The following is a 14,993-nucleotide window of genomic DNA, read 5'->3' as shown; positions in this document are numbered from 1 at the left end:
ATCCCAATATTAAAGAGCATCATGTGGATTGGACTTTTCTTATGATTTGTTTTTGCCCTTTACTAATAAACATTTATTTTGTTACTTCTTAATATTGACTCAAGTGTGCACAGTTTGAGCTTCCACATGCAGCTTTAATCATTCCATTTTAATCATTATATTTTACATTATGAGATTTACACTGATATTCTCGTTTGCTGACAAATTAAATGGCATCCGGTTTAGGATAAACACCCCAGATCCAGATTTCTTTTTTTTCTTAGTTAATAATAAATCAGCTCGAGCTAAAATAATGTCTTTAAGCATGCAGCAAAGATGTAAATGCTGTTTCACAACAACAAGAATAAAATCCTGTAAAGTCTTGAATACTTTTCGGTGGCTTTTTATGTCAATCAAAACATGAATTAATTTTAATTGTAGTAGTTATTTATTTTTGTATTCATTCTTTTACAGTTTGTTTCATTATTCTGTGTTTATTGTTTGAAAATATCTGGTTAATCTCAAATGTGCAATGCAGCCACAATCCGCAATAGCACTTGTAGACCTATAGGGGGCAACAGTCGTATTTTTAGAACTGCGCAACCGCCGCACGCAACTTCACACGAAGAAGAAACGAAAGAGGGTGGACAAAAAAAAAAAAAAAGAAAGCAGAGGAAACTACTCCTGTTTACAACAACATAATGGAGCCAAAATGGTCAAATATCATCTGCAAGCGTGTGTTATTGACTGGATTTACGCTATGTGTTGTATTAGGTGAGTGATGAAGTCCATCTTGTGTTAAATATATATTTAGAAATGTTTGATTTTGAGCTCAGTATTTAAAGGTGTGACATCAGGTTAGCTTAGCTAGCGACGTTACAACAGCATTAAACACGGAGGCTAACCAGTGTGTACTCGGTGGTATTCATCCGAAATAAAGGCCGCTGGGTGTGTTGGACATATGCCGAATTAAAGAGTGACTTCTAGTCGCACAGATAACGTTTATAAACGTGTGCTATCACGGAGGGGTTTTAGCCGATAAACAAAACCAGATTAAAGTGTTAGATTTGTGAATAACGGTGTCGTCGGTGACATGGGTCACATGTAACGTTACTAAGCTAAACCAGCCATTGTTCAGTGTTTAACGATGATTTTAAAGCATAACATCGTTATAGTTAGTATTAACTATCAGCTGTTCTATTTTTATTAACACAGTGCTCGACTCTCTACCTTCACGAGCTCCAACAAAGATAACAATAACATCCTATTTCCTTGTTGGATAACCTCCTCCTGACCCAGATAGTAAAGCTATTATCCATCCATCCATCCATCCATCCATCTCTCTCTATCCACTATCCATCTCTCTCTCTATTATCCATCTATCTCTCTCTATATCTATATATCCATCCATCCATCTCTCTCTCTCTCTCTCTCTCTCTCTCTCTCTCTCTATCCACTATCCATCCATCTATCTCTCTATATATCCATCCATCTCTCTCTTTTTTGTCTCTGTCTCTCTATCTGTCTCTCTCTCTTTGTCTCTCCCTATCTCTCTCTCTGTCTCTCTATCTGTCTCTGTCTCTGTCTGTCTCTCTCTCTCCCTCTCCATGTCTCTCTGTCTCTCTCTCTCTCTATACATATTTTGGACAACTACACATCGGTTTCGGTCTTTTTTTAATAGCTACGTTGTGCTAACGGCTGGTTTACCAAAACCATCAGCTCACACATCGAGACGTCCTAATTTGCATAATAATAATAAGCATGTTTTGCCCCTAATAATCACTACGCTGTAGATTTATCTCTGTGAGGCGTTATCTGGTGTTTTTAAGAAGGATGTGCTTGACATGTGACTCAGCGATGGATAGCAGAAGTGAGCTGGTGGTTTGAATCTCAGAATGAATAACGTCTGACTTGAGGAAACATATGAGCAACGCTTCCTTCCTTTTTAATACTGAGGATTTATCTTCAGCTGATTGTGACAGAAGAGATTCTTCTGCTTTGAAATGTGTTTCCTGCTGCAGGCGGATCTCTGTCACAGAATGTGTAATGCTGAGCAGGCTTCAGTGCAGAGGACGGCAAGAACCTGTGGGAGCAAATGTGAAAGTCATGCGTCAGAGTTTGACTATTTCCAGTTGTGTGACATTCAGTCTGTCCACGTTATTAAGCTTTGTTCTCGGTACTCAACAATTATAAACCCGGTTGTGTCCGTGGACTAGTCTAGACTAGACTGTCTGTCGTCACTTCTAACAAACTTCTCAAGAACATAATGTGGATTCGTTCAGCAGAGAGGCTCTCAGGCGTTGTTCACACTCTTAAATCAATAGTGTGCACAAACAAATGAACAGACAATAAATACAACACGTTGTGTTCATCATTCAAATCATTCAAAAATAAATTCATGAATAAATGCAGTAAATCAAACATTAATTAGTGGGAAGTAATTCAGTAGTTTGCGAGGAACAACATTGTGTATCAAGAGCAGATGATATCAATTCAAAGATATGATTTAATAATGATTATTAATAACCTTGATACTGCAACACTGTGTCAGAAAGCTGTTGATTCACCTCTTTATGGATTATTCGATCAGTCTTTTTGTATTGGTACAAAGAGGCCGAACATAAATACTGTCAGAGGTAGAAACACAGTACAAAGATATTATGGTTGAGGTTAAAGTAATAATATTGTATCAATACACGGACGCCAAGTATCGATCTTCTATTATATAAACTATTAATATTACAAATGCAAATACAACCTTTTGGTAACTATTGCTTCCTCAGTCCACTAGATGTTAGTTGGTGCGTTTTAAAGTCAGCGGGGTTGACAGGAAGTTGGTCAAAACCAAGATGGAGTGTTGTTCCGTCTGTGTGCTTCACTGACAAAAACCATCGTGCTGCAATAAACATGTTGAATATGAAAAGATGAACCGAGGGAGAAACAGACAAACTGCATCATTTGTTGTTGGGAGAAAAAGCTGTTAGTGGGAAAATGTGTTCTTCACAATTTATCGACCAAATGATTAGTCAGCGAAATCTAGTAGACTGCTTCCATATTTCTACAGTTTACCTCGTGATGGTTGTGATTTCTTTCCTGTGAATATCACAAACGCTGTTTTGCCGTCTGAGGAGCTTTAAAGTCTGTAAGCTGCTCCTCAGACTGGACGTCCTGGACTGTATTTCATTGTGTCTCCGCTACCTGAAACAACACAACACATCCACTCTAAAACGTCCAGGCTGTGCTTGTGTTTACGTCGTATTTCGTTCTTCTGTAACATGTTTTTATTTAACTTAGCCACGAAGCCTTCGTCGGCGATCGACATCCACGCCGCCTCCGAGGTGATGATGCAGAACGGGACCACGGGGACCCTCCGGTGCACCTTTAAGTCCAGCGAGGTAGTGAGCAGCTCCACCTCGGTGACCTGGAGCTTCCAGTCCAGTCAGCCAGACAACCAGTTCTCCAAAGCTCCGTACACGGTGAGTCCCCGTTGCTCCATTTGAGTTAAAATGATGATTTTCCCGCTCCGGGATGTTTTCCTGCGATTGTTTTTATCTGCGGCGACACATGAAGAGCTGCTCCTCTGGCGTGGTTTCACTACGCAGCCGGTTACACTTTCACTTGTGTTTGTGTTAATGTGAGTATTGTTCTGCTGCTTCCAGCTTTGTGTCACTGCAGCGTCGTCATCTGTTTGTTTTCATCTGTTTATCGTGTTTGAGCATCATAATTCACTCTCATGGTTGTGTGTGTGTGTGTGTGTGTTTCTTTAGTGTTCCTGTTTGTTTTCTGTATTCTTGTGACACAAAGCTCTTCTGTAAACAGTTTCAGTTTCAGAGCTGCAGGGTTTAGTTTCCACAGTTGATGAAGCCGTGTGTGTGTCATGTTCAAACAATGAAAGATGAACTGTTAAGTGCTGAAGCTGTCAGTGAACATAATGATAATTGTGATTCTATTAGTGTTTACTCATGTCACACTTAAACCTGAACGAAATGAGAGTTATGGTGCACGTTTGAGGCGTTAATAACAGAAGTTTAAGCTTCAGATCACATTTACAGACTTTCTCATTGAGCAGAATGTCAACAGTTTGTCTGAGAGAGTCTGCTGTTTATTCGTGGGGCGGATTGTGGATCCGTCCTCCGTCCTCGATACCTTCAGCTTCATGTTCACAGACCCGTCGAGCTGCTCCAGTCTGCTGTGATCGAAGCGTAACGACGGAGCCGGAGGGTTTCGCTTTACTGTTAGAGGATTCATGTCAGAACACATTCAAAACATGGACAACATTCACACGCACCTGGTTAAAAAGCAACGTTCACAAATGTATAGACAAAAATATTTTTTTTTAATATTTAATATTTTCCCGCATTGACTATTAATTAAGTGGCTTTAGCGTCAGCTTCCACCTCTGCAGAGCTAGAAATGTTGTAATGTAGTCGTACGTTTGACTCAGTTTCACTCTTTAGTGTTCTCTTTGTTATTACAAAGTAAAAGTTAAATCAATTTAATACAATAGAAATCCTTCTTCTATTGTTAGAGCGCTGTTTAAACAGCTGACTCGGCATTAAAAACAAAGCTTCACACAAGAACGTCGGTGTTCATTGTTTGAGCCGGAGACAGATGAGTGTTGAGGACGCTTCAATAAAATACAAAGATAATTTATAACGACTGTGAGCACGTCAGTGTCGCTTATAAACAGCTGTTTGTGGTAAAATCAATGATGGCTGCTTCAGGTTCAGGGTCCTGGTTTAGCTCATGCTGGTCCACTGGAACACTTGAATCTAATCTCCTATTATTATATTATTATTATCACGCGAGTCAAAATGTCTGCTGTGAAAGGAGCCTGTTGATCCAGAATCTGCTTGTTTTGACAGAATGAGGCATTTCAAAGCCCAAATCCTTCATGAATGAATCGATAGAATAGTTGTACAGAGTACTGTTCTGTAGTTCAGAGTGATGCGTCTTCTCTCTAGTGGATCTCTTTACAGTTTAACTTTCTTTCTCACAGTATATCTTGTGAATAATTTAATCTGAGTGGTTTTGAATCTTCAGGATTTGGATCAAACGGCTCAGAAAGAATGAAGCGGGTGGAATGTAGAAGTCTGTGTACGATAGATATTGAATTATAATTTTATTTGACATTTAAGGGAATAAAAGGATCAGATCGGACTCTTTTTATTTCATATATGAACCCAAAAAAGCATCAGATCCTCACATTTAGAAGGCAGAATTGGTTTGGGCATTTTTTTCCTGTCATAAAAAATCCATTCTTAAAGACTTAAAGGAACATTTAAAATATAAAAACATCCTTTTTTTGTGTTTTGCTCTTTCTCAGCTTAAACATTTTATCTTCTGACTCTTAACTTTTGGTTTCCTTCTCTTCTTTTGTAGATTTTCTACTTTTCCAACGGGAAAGGGTTCCCGGGACACATCGAGTTCAAAGACAGAGTTCAGTTTATTGGCGACATAAACAAGAGGGACGTCTCGATACAGCTGAACCCGGCTCAGTTCAGCGACAACGGGACCTTCTTCTGTGACGTGAAGAACCCGCCGGACGTGACGGGAACGCCGGCACGAACGGAGCTCCGGGTCGTTGTCAAAGGTGAAACACCTAAATATCCAACGAGTGTCCACAAGTGGGAACAATGTTGGAGAAAGACTTAGGCTCCACATGCTCTACCTATTGAATTATATCTATTCTTACAACCTCTCCTGTCCTCCGATCTTCAGCCGGCTGCAATTCAGTCTCACAGTGTACATTGTTGTCGCGTGACTGTTGGTCTCAGGAGAATCAAGCAGGGCTTCATAGTTGCGCTGAGGAGCTCAGAATTAAATGTTTTTTACAGGATTAAAGTAAACGGTTTATTCATTTTAAAATGAGACGCGTAGAATTAAATGTTTTTGATGGAATACCAGGATTTTAAGCTTCTTTTCTAGTGGAAGCGTTCGTCCGTCGGAAAGATGAAGATCTCACGATAATGATGCTTTTCAGAAGGTTGAAACATATTTATTGTGGAGGACGTCTTTCTATGAAAATCTGTTTCACCTTGAGGCAGCTCTACTGAAAGATTGTGAGTTCACAAGACGTTTCTTTTTAAATGCACCGTGTTATGTTATGAGAGTGTGGCCTTGGCCAGAAGACACTTGTCCGTTGTGTTCGCTGACTCTCTGTCGGCTCCCCCTCTGATTGGTCGGAGCGTGAATAAACGCTGTGAAGCTGCAGCTTCTTTGTGCTCAATCTGTCATGTTTCCAGGCAAAGACTCGCTCTCTTCCCCGTCAGCGAGGCTTTGTGGTCGTCGCTCTGGACGCGGCGGGAGGGTCGCACCACCTGGAATGAATTAACACCTTGATTAAATAACAGTTTAAGTTAAATCTAGTTTTAAACCCAAGAGGATTACCTTTAAATCTTCTTTAAATCTCACTTTAGTCGGCTTTAAACCTAGATCAACAGGTGTGTGAAAGCCCAATGTTGAATGTGAAGTACTGGATCTTCATGAGCAATGCACACACACACAGTGAGTGACTTTCCATCCCACAGGAGGGTATAAGGAGTTGTTTACCTTGGTAACTGCGGTGTTGGAGGTTTGCTCGTAGAACCGGTTCCTTTTCGTCTCATCAGCACTTTGAGGCTGTTTCCTCTGGCACCGTTCCTGCATGCAATGTTCAAAACGGGTCCTAAAGAAAAAGCCTGTTGTGTACGTGAGATAAGATGACATTTATTTGTCACGAGGGAAAGTTTAGTGCAGCAAGAGTGCAAACTAAAAGTATCCATACGTGAGCGATGGCATCATTGATCGTCGGCTTTGCAATAAAAGCATTCGTCTCTTTTGGCTTTTTGAAAAGCTTTCAATGTGAAACGAGAGCAGCAGGAAGGGACGGTTTGAGTGACAGTCCAAGGAAAACTGGAAAAGGAAAAGCTGATCTAAACCGTTCAAACGAGCTCAATTTAAACCGATTTTAAAGGTTTGTTTTTCAGCTCCTTGTTGATTTTCTGGTGTCTTCTCTTCTGTAACCGGGAGTTGATTTAAACGTCCAGATTCACATTTGAAATGACGTTTGCATTGTTCTCTCTCATTTTGGATACAAAGATTAAACTTATGAACCTTAGAACGACAAACAAACACCTGCGTCAAGCTGTCGGGTTATTAAAAGTGAGTTAATCTTGAGTTGTATCTCGAGCAGGTTTCTGCTGCAAGCTCCTCTTATAAAATGTGTCCCAGCAGGTCAGTTCTTGCCATTCGTCTTTCAGTCGCATGAGGCCCACCTGTGCGTGTGATGGCTTGTTATCTTTTGGCTCAGTGGCGGTCGCTCCACCCTCCAGGTGGGAGATGGTTGTTTAACTGGTATTCATACCTCAGAAGAGCCTGAATAGACGACGTCTGTGTGTTTATTTAATTATGTTTGACGATGAAGTTTCTTTACGGCTCTTACAAAGAGATGCAGAAGTCTTTCCCTTGAACACACGGAGGTTTGTGTCGCTGCTGGATGGCCAGGCTGTCTTTTATCTACAATAAAACAAAACTTTATTGACACACCATGAAGAGACCAGCTGAGAAAACCAGTTTAAAGTGCTGAGGTCGGGCTTTTATCTCATCTGTAGACCATGAAAATGTGTTTAAACAGACTTTTTTTTTACTTTGAGTTAGTAAAAACACAGTTTGGATAAAATAATAAATATTAACTTTTAAAACCAATTCAAACATAAGTAACTACATTTATCTCTGCATTAATAGTAAACATTTATATTTTTATTACAATCTCTGACTTCTAATAATATTTTGAGTAGTTTTATAGCATTTTTCTTGCATTTAGTGTGTGTGGCAGCGTTATTCTTTGTTTTACGGGTCAGCGTGTCTCACTTCTAAGGATCTAATAACATAAATTAATCTAATATTCATAACTATGTTCTCATTAGTGTATAATCACCTGAAACTAAGAACCGTACACACATGAGGAGCAAGTCTTCTTAACCACGTCCGCCATGTTGCACCGTCACGTTTCTACGGTCGGCTTAAGAGAGACTTTTGCGTCTTTTTACGTTACCTGCAGGCCACCGTAGTTCTCTTGTGAAACATTGGTACTAACGTGACTCTGTTGCCGGAGGAGTGAGCGGAGGGATGTTCAGTCTGCTGCAATCTGCAGCCTCACCACTAGATGTCACCAGAAAACAATCGACCATGACTGTGGAGTACGCACAGTTAGAATGAAGACTAAAATGAGCATCAGATGGTTTTTGAACGCGGTGGTAAACGTCGTCTTTATGTCTTTTCCTCCAGAATCTCTCCCTCAGAGCAACACCGCCATTATAGTGGGAGCGGTCAGCGGCGCTTTACTTCTGCTCGTCCTCATCGCTGTGGCTGCCTGCATCACCATGAGGGTTCTTCACAACCGCCACGAATATGAAGGGTGAGTGTCTTAACATTTATTATTATTATTATTATTATTATTATTACAGGCTGAAGGATCGGCGCTGATGCAGCCACACGACGAATATTTGTAACACGGTACTTTTACTTATTGTACTATATATATAATTATTGTAAATACTTTACATTAAAGCTTTATTTTATATTTTATTATTATAATGAATTAAATTTAAATGATCATAATTTAACAGATAAAACGAGCTGATCATAAATAAATATGAATAAATATCCTCAGTGTTTGTTGTTGTTAAATATATCAGGTAAGTTCCTCTGGTGGATTCTGAGCATCGTGTGTTCTCCAGTAATGTTAAACTTCCTCTGAGATTTAATCACCGGACTGTAACACTCTAACTCTGTCTGCATGAGAGCAGAGTTCACTCCGTGTGGAGAACAAACCTGTTGGTTTTCTTCTTCTTCTTCTTCTTCTTCTTTTATTTGGGTGATGATCTGATGTCGTTTACTAATTATTAACAAGTTTGTTTAAAGTCAGAATCAACACTTTTCTGTGTGCTGGAGGAGGTTTTGACCACGTCTGTGTCGCATGCTGCAGAAGAACTCTGAATCTCATATTGATCCTTAATTATGAGCGATGTCATACATGTAGAAATGAGCAATTAATAAAAAATAAAAAGCTGTTGTTTGGCTGTTGGATGGTTTGAAGCGCTGATCTTTTGGGGTTTTCACTGGTGCCGGTCACTTTCCTCCATCTCTGTTTGTGAACTAACGACTGACTCATTCGTTCTCATCAGCTCGTCTTCAGCATGTTGTCATTGATCGTCTGTTTCCACTAACACGCAAAACTAACCACCGTCTTCTTCTTCCTGTGTCTCTTCATCCCCAGCTTTTTAAAAACAAACAAAGAAACATATTTGATCAGCAGAATGTTTGTAGTTTGAGCTTCATTTTGAAATGTTTCGGCTCATTATGAACTGCCTATCTTACTGTACAGACTGTTACACATTGTCTCCACTAGAGGTGCACTGACAACCTTCTATTGATCAACCAGTGATGGAAGAAGTATTCAGATCCTTCACTGCAGTAAAAGTACTAATACTACACTGTGAAAATACTACAATACAAGTGAAAATACTACAATACAAGTAAAAGTACTACAATACAAGTGAAAGTCCTGCATGTAAAAGTATGAAAGTACAAAGGAAAAGGTAGAAAACAATTAAATAATGATTCTAGTCCAGCAGATAAACTAAACCAGAGCAGTAAAAAGTAAAATCTAGTATTATGAACACAAATAAGTCCAGTAGTGAGCCTATAAGAATAAAGAACACATTATATAGCTAGATATATACTTTATTGAAAGTTTAAGTCCCAGCAGTGCACCTCTAGTCTCCTCACTGCTTCTATCTCCACTGGGAGCGGCAGTGTTTGCTTCCAGTGTGTTTCATGTGCTCATCGCTCATTGTTTTATTTTTTTGTCTTGTGTCCCATTTATTTGTGTTTGTCTCCATTTGACTGTGCACCAATGATTGCTCGACACCACGGCAAACCGTAAAAACAAACAAATAGATGTACGTCCTTGGAGAGCGTGAGCTCTCAGCCTCCCAAACCACGAAAGAAGGTGGAGTCCAGCCTGGAGGTCTCCAGGTCTACCGGTCCCTCGGGTCCACTACAGGTAGGAGTCTGGGGGACAGAAAACAATCCACTGGTGAACACGCTCCACTGGGAATATGTTGCTTTTATGTTCTTTATCCAAACTGGGCTGGATCTTTGTCCCCAAACACTGTTTGTAATATTCATTCAATATCCTCAGAATTTGCTTCAAATCATAAAAACAGATAAAAAAACATCCAACAGTAGATGTGCTAAAGTTAGTTTATGTCTCATTTGGCCACAAGAGTGGAATTTAAGATCATGTGAGAAGAATATTAAATGATCATGAAGAATGAATACGATGACACTCGTGTATAAAACAAGGTAAAGTAAACCGTAGACTTGAAGTGCAGGACCGTAAAGAAAAGTTAAATAATTTATTTGTTTTCCTGCCGAGAAGATAAGAAGATGAATCACTTTCATCATGCCACCGTGTCATTTTGGGGAATGCCCGTTTTTTTTGCAAAAGCAATGTTCTGCTGTCGACGAGGCCGCAGCAAAACGTATTGTAGATACTTAAAAACATCTAAATCCCTTTGAGTAAAAGGACTGTTTTTGTCACTCAAGTCTGGTGGTTTTTAAGAGCTTATGAATAACTTTAGTTCCCCGTCATAAAGTCTGTCTGACATCAAGGTAAACAGGTGAAAACATTCTAAATATAGCGTTCACTTAAACTGATATTGATTATTTTAGGGGTCTAAAATACGTCCACAGCAGTACATTACTTTACTCCATCTACTGTAGTAATACACTGACTATGTAGAAGTACCTCATACAACCACACAAAAACATCCCAACTATCCCTTTAATGACTTACAACCTGGAACAATAACTTGGGCTGCAAAAAACGAAATTTTAGCGATATGAAATTATCGAAACAGTAGATTGACTAATTAATTAATCGGCTGTTTTTTAACTTTGTGTTTAATCACTAATGAAGCTTCAAACTCCAGAAGAAAGTCTTCTGTTGGGTAAAATGTATATAATCTGCTATTCACTCGGTAGAGGCTCTTTGTAGACGTTTTAGTAGGTGTACATAGTATAATATAATATAATATAGTGTATGTTATGGTAAAGAAACCACGGTCCTGTGTTTCTTTTACTGAATACTTTTCCTCCCTCTCTCACATTGTGTCTCAGGGCCCGGTGATATACGCCCAGTTGGATCACTCAGGCAGCAGAACCTCATTCCACAAGAACGAGCCGGTGGTCTACGCTGACATTCGTAAAAACTGAAGAGGAACCGGGGACCAAAAAAAACAAAAACCTAAAATATAAACACAGTAAAGTATCAGACCTCTCGATCAGCTGCTCTTTGGGAAGGGTGGGAATATTTCAACAGGGACAAAAATCGGTGCAGTTTCTCTTTTCCTTCTCTTCATCTTTTTGTCCTCTGAAAGCATGACGTCTCCTTGTGCTTTTATTGTGAAGGCTGAAAAAAAAATCAAGCTAAGAAATTTAATGGACACTCCCATCAGCCTTTACATTGTTGTCAGTAAAAATAAGAATGCTTTCATCGATATCATTCCACATATACAGATGTTTTTATTTTGAAGGGTCTGCAGCCTGTTGCACCAGCTGAACTTTAACCTCAAGTGTTAACTCAAACTAAACCACTGTCGTAGCTAAATCAACACGAAGCAAACCAGCGTTACTGACTAGTGAAGGACAGTTATCCTCTTAACTTAATACAACACGTGTTTGTCCGACTAACATCACCTTATTATTTATCGACTACTTCTCTGGTGTTTATTTACTGAGCTGGCATCAATAAAAGTCTTAAGAGCCGAAGTCTAAACCTCAACAGTTACAAGTTTCTGTTATAAACAACATACTAGAAGTTGTGGGAAGCGGCAATTCCCACCTCCTGTGAACGCACCTCAAAATCACACATGTGCAGGTCTTAATCATCATGAATATAAAGGGATCTATTACAGACAACGTGCCGTCCAATTTAAATATCAAATGAGAATGTTCATCATCTGTCTGTCTTGACAGCAGTTAATCAGGAATGAGCAAAGCCAATCATTCATGATTTTTATTGAAATTAGGCGGCTGCATCCTCAACAATGTTGATTTAATGTTGCTTTCATACGGCGGTTACAGCTGATAACAGCGTCCCGACTGACAGAGTCGTCGCCGAAGCGCTGTTTGCGCTGCTATCACTGTTAGCCCCTAGCCACCAGCTAGCTATGTTGAGAGCCATAAAGAAAATACTCTGAATATCGAATTTTACAACCTTTAACTTCTTCTGGTCTGATTTTTAAAGTCAAAGTCTAAAAAAAGTTATACAAAGCTTTTGATGAATGAAGCTGCGTGAAATCTGATAAGTTTCCTCGAGTGATGTCACTTGAGTCAGCGTCAGTTGGGGCCTCAGAAAACATGTGTATGTACTATACTGTACTGCTGCAGGGTAGAGGCTACATTAGCCGCTACGAGCATAGCACTACCTGAATCTCAGACCAAACAGGCGACCCCTTCCCGTTGCATTGTGGGTAATGTAGCCACCAGGTTTTGACAAGGAAGGAAAAAAAAAATGCATGGCATAAAAACATTCTTAATCAGTACAGTGTCCGTTCAGCGCCACACCTGCTTCAAAGTTCTCCTAAACTCTTGACTAACTCGTAAAGTGAAGCTGGTTTCTGTGAATTTAAAGCACGACTCTTTAACTGACTGAGCTACGTTTGAATTAACACAAAGCCGGTGCAACAGGCTGCTGCAGCCACACTCCATCTCCACCGTTGGGCACTTCCATAGTGATCTTGTTTTGTTCGAGGCGAATAGATTTTCTTTACGTTGCCTTCAGTAACTTTGCATGCAGTTGTAACAACAATCTACAGAAGAAAACTTGGTACTCTTCAGACGGAAGAAGCTGTCTGACGTTGTGTTACTGTGAATGCTTCAGTTTTCTGTACAGACTTCTGGCATGTTGTTGTGGTACCGTTCTTTAAAAAAAGACTCTGCCTCCCATCTGATTTTCACCTCAGTGGAACATCTTGAACCAGTTTGTTTCCTCGAGTGTCTGTTTTCTTTTTTAAAAGTGCTTATGAACAAAGAGGCAATCCAAGTAGAGTTTTGTGTTCTGCATCACACTTAAAAACGTCTTTCTGCCCGTTTGTAAGTGTGATATGAAATAATTTTTAAAGAGTGTTTGTTATCTGGGCGTTTTGTCAGCTTAGTTTTGAGTAATTTAGAAATATGCGTTAACACTAAATGTTCAACTGAGGTGAAATATCTTCTCTGAAAACCGGGAGCTCTCATTTGTTGTAAAAAACGAGTGATAAATACACTGTTTGCATGCAACATAACAATCATTATTATGAAAATATCCATCTTTTTTCCGTCTTTTATATCATGTAAAATCTCTTTTTTGTTTCCAAACTAATGGGCCAAATATCTAATGTCAACAGTAATATTAAAAACGGTTCTTTCCGATTGCTTTTAAGCTTTAAAATGCATTCCAAATGTATGGTTTTTTTTTTACTCCGATTGAAGCATTTAAAAACCAAATTTATGTTGTAATTCAGTTTAACAGTGTGGTCACCCATGAGAATGATATTTGTGTTGCAACCAAGTCTTAATGCCTAAAGCTTCCGCTTGTGATTCCGAATGCAGTAAATTTCCATGTTGACCAGTATTTGTAAATATTTCTTGCTCCTGTAAGATATAGTGCTGTTTACTGTAACTCATTCCAGGGTGGTTTGGCTGTGGATGTCTTTCCAGAGGAGGAAAGTCGTTTGCTGTAGAGGTCTAGAAAGTTGGTGGCATGCTCAATGTTTTCTCTCTTTTTTTGTCTTTATTATTATTTGTCAGCGAACACTCCAACGTGCATGGAGTGTCGAGCCGGGTCGATTTTAAAAGTGGCGTGAATCAAACTTTCTTTAGTTTAAAGTGTGTACAAAACAACCCAGAAATAATGTGGCGTTTCTTGAGCTTCAGCCTCGTTTATATGAAATCCAAAAATGTTTTCTTGGCCACTTGAGGGCGGCAGAAACAAATTGTGAACGCAACACTGACGCGTCATCACCATTAAGTAGATATGTTAAGCTTGATAGGAAACGGTTGTTTATTTAAACATCCAGCAGTTACAGAGCAACGTGAATGTCCAATATTCTCTTTTAGCTCCGTTTTTTGGTCTCCACCCACAAACATCCGTCTCTTTAGCTGCTAAATGCTCCACTATGTTCACCAGCTAGTCGCTAACCGTTTCTGTCTGCTGTTTATTGATTTTTATTCTGGAAAATATTGATTATAGCCTCTTTACACACATCCAAGACAGAGAATATTATTATTATTATTATTATTAAGTACATTTAACAACTAACTGCTAAAAGTCTAAAGTGGGGTTGATTGTATCATTGTGAACGTCATTGATAATATCGATGAGCTTTTGTCTGCGCTGTGCTCACAATATGTACGTTAAAACACTCAAAGTCAGGAGCATTAATGGCTGTAAAGCTAAAGACAACCTGAAAACAGAAACCGTGGGCCGAGTAGAATAAAATAGAATTGTCCCACCAGGGCAGGAAAAGTGTCTTTGTCTCACCAAGAAACACAATAAAAACAACGCATGTTGCATCACAAATAACAACCCCCCCCAAAATTTCAGCCTTGACATGCCAACAGTTAGCATGTTAACATTTAGCATTTTTAGCATGCTAACAATTCAAAACATGTCATGATTAGCTTGCTAACATCACCAACAGTGATGTCACAGTGTACTGACATTCCCAGGAGTACACTTCTACATCACTGCAGCGAAGGGAGGAGAAAACAAGAATTCAGCTGAAAACATGCTAACAGCTAACATTGAGTGTCTTAGCATAACGTTCTGGCATTTAGCATGTTAGCATTTAGAGCTGCAACGATTATGCTAATAATCAATTAATCGCTTTGAGAATGTAGGAAAGCTTTTCACTTAATTATGAAAAGCTCTGGCCAACAGGAACCTGGACTGTGTTCTCCTGTTATTTAATTTAAGTCTCCAG

The 14,993-nt window shown here is 39.3% G+C and overlaps 1 protein-coding gene across 1 annotated transcript; it reads left to right on the top strand.

Annotated features, from left to right (window-relative positions):
- Positions 1-621: 621 nt before the first annotated feature.
- On the top strand, positions 622-12,569 carry mpzl1l (myelin protein zero-like 1 like). The gene is made up of 6 exons (XM_079171540.1): positions 622-753; positions 3,274-3,455; positions 5,362-5,572; positions 8,248-8,377; positions 9,922-10,027; positions 11,146-12,569. Exons 1-6 carry the CDS (start codon positions 681-683, stop codon positions 11,239-11,241), a joined length of 798 nt encoding a protein of 265 aa, XP_079027666.1. The 5' UTR covers positions 622-680; the 3' UTR covers positions 11,242-12,569.
- The last annotated feature ends 2,424 nt before the right edge of the window (positions 12,570-14,993 follow it).

This window comes from Pholis gunnellus (assembly GCF_910591455.1).
Source record: "Pholis gunnellus genome assembly, chromosome: 13".
Lineage (NCBI taxonomy): Eukaryota > Metazoa > Chordata > Actinopteri > Perciformes > Pholidae > Pholis > Pholis gunnellus.
Note: the sequence above shows the minus strand (reverse complement) of the source record. Positions and strands in the feature narration are given on the sequence as shown.

Excerpts from the sequence above, each read along its gene's own strand:
- mpzl1l (XM_079171540.1), top strand. The coding sequence starts at position 681 with ATGGAGCCAAAATGGTCAAATATCATCTGCAAGCGTGTGTTATTGACT. Across the intron at positions 754-3,273 it reads TACGCTATGTGTTGTATTAG|CCACGAAGCCTTCGTCGGCG; the intron begins GTGAGTGATGAA and ends TATTTAACTTAG. Across the intron at positions 8,378-9,921 it reads AACCGCCACGAATATGAAGG|ATGTACGTCCTTGGAGAGCG; the intron begins GTGAGTGTCTTA and ends ACAAACAAATAG.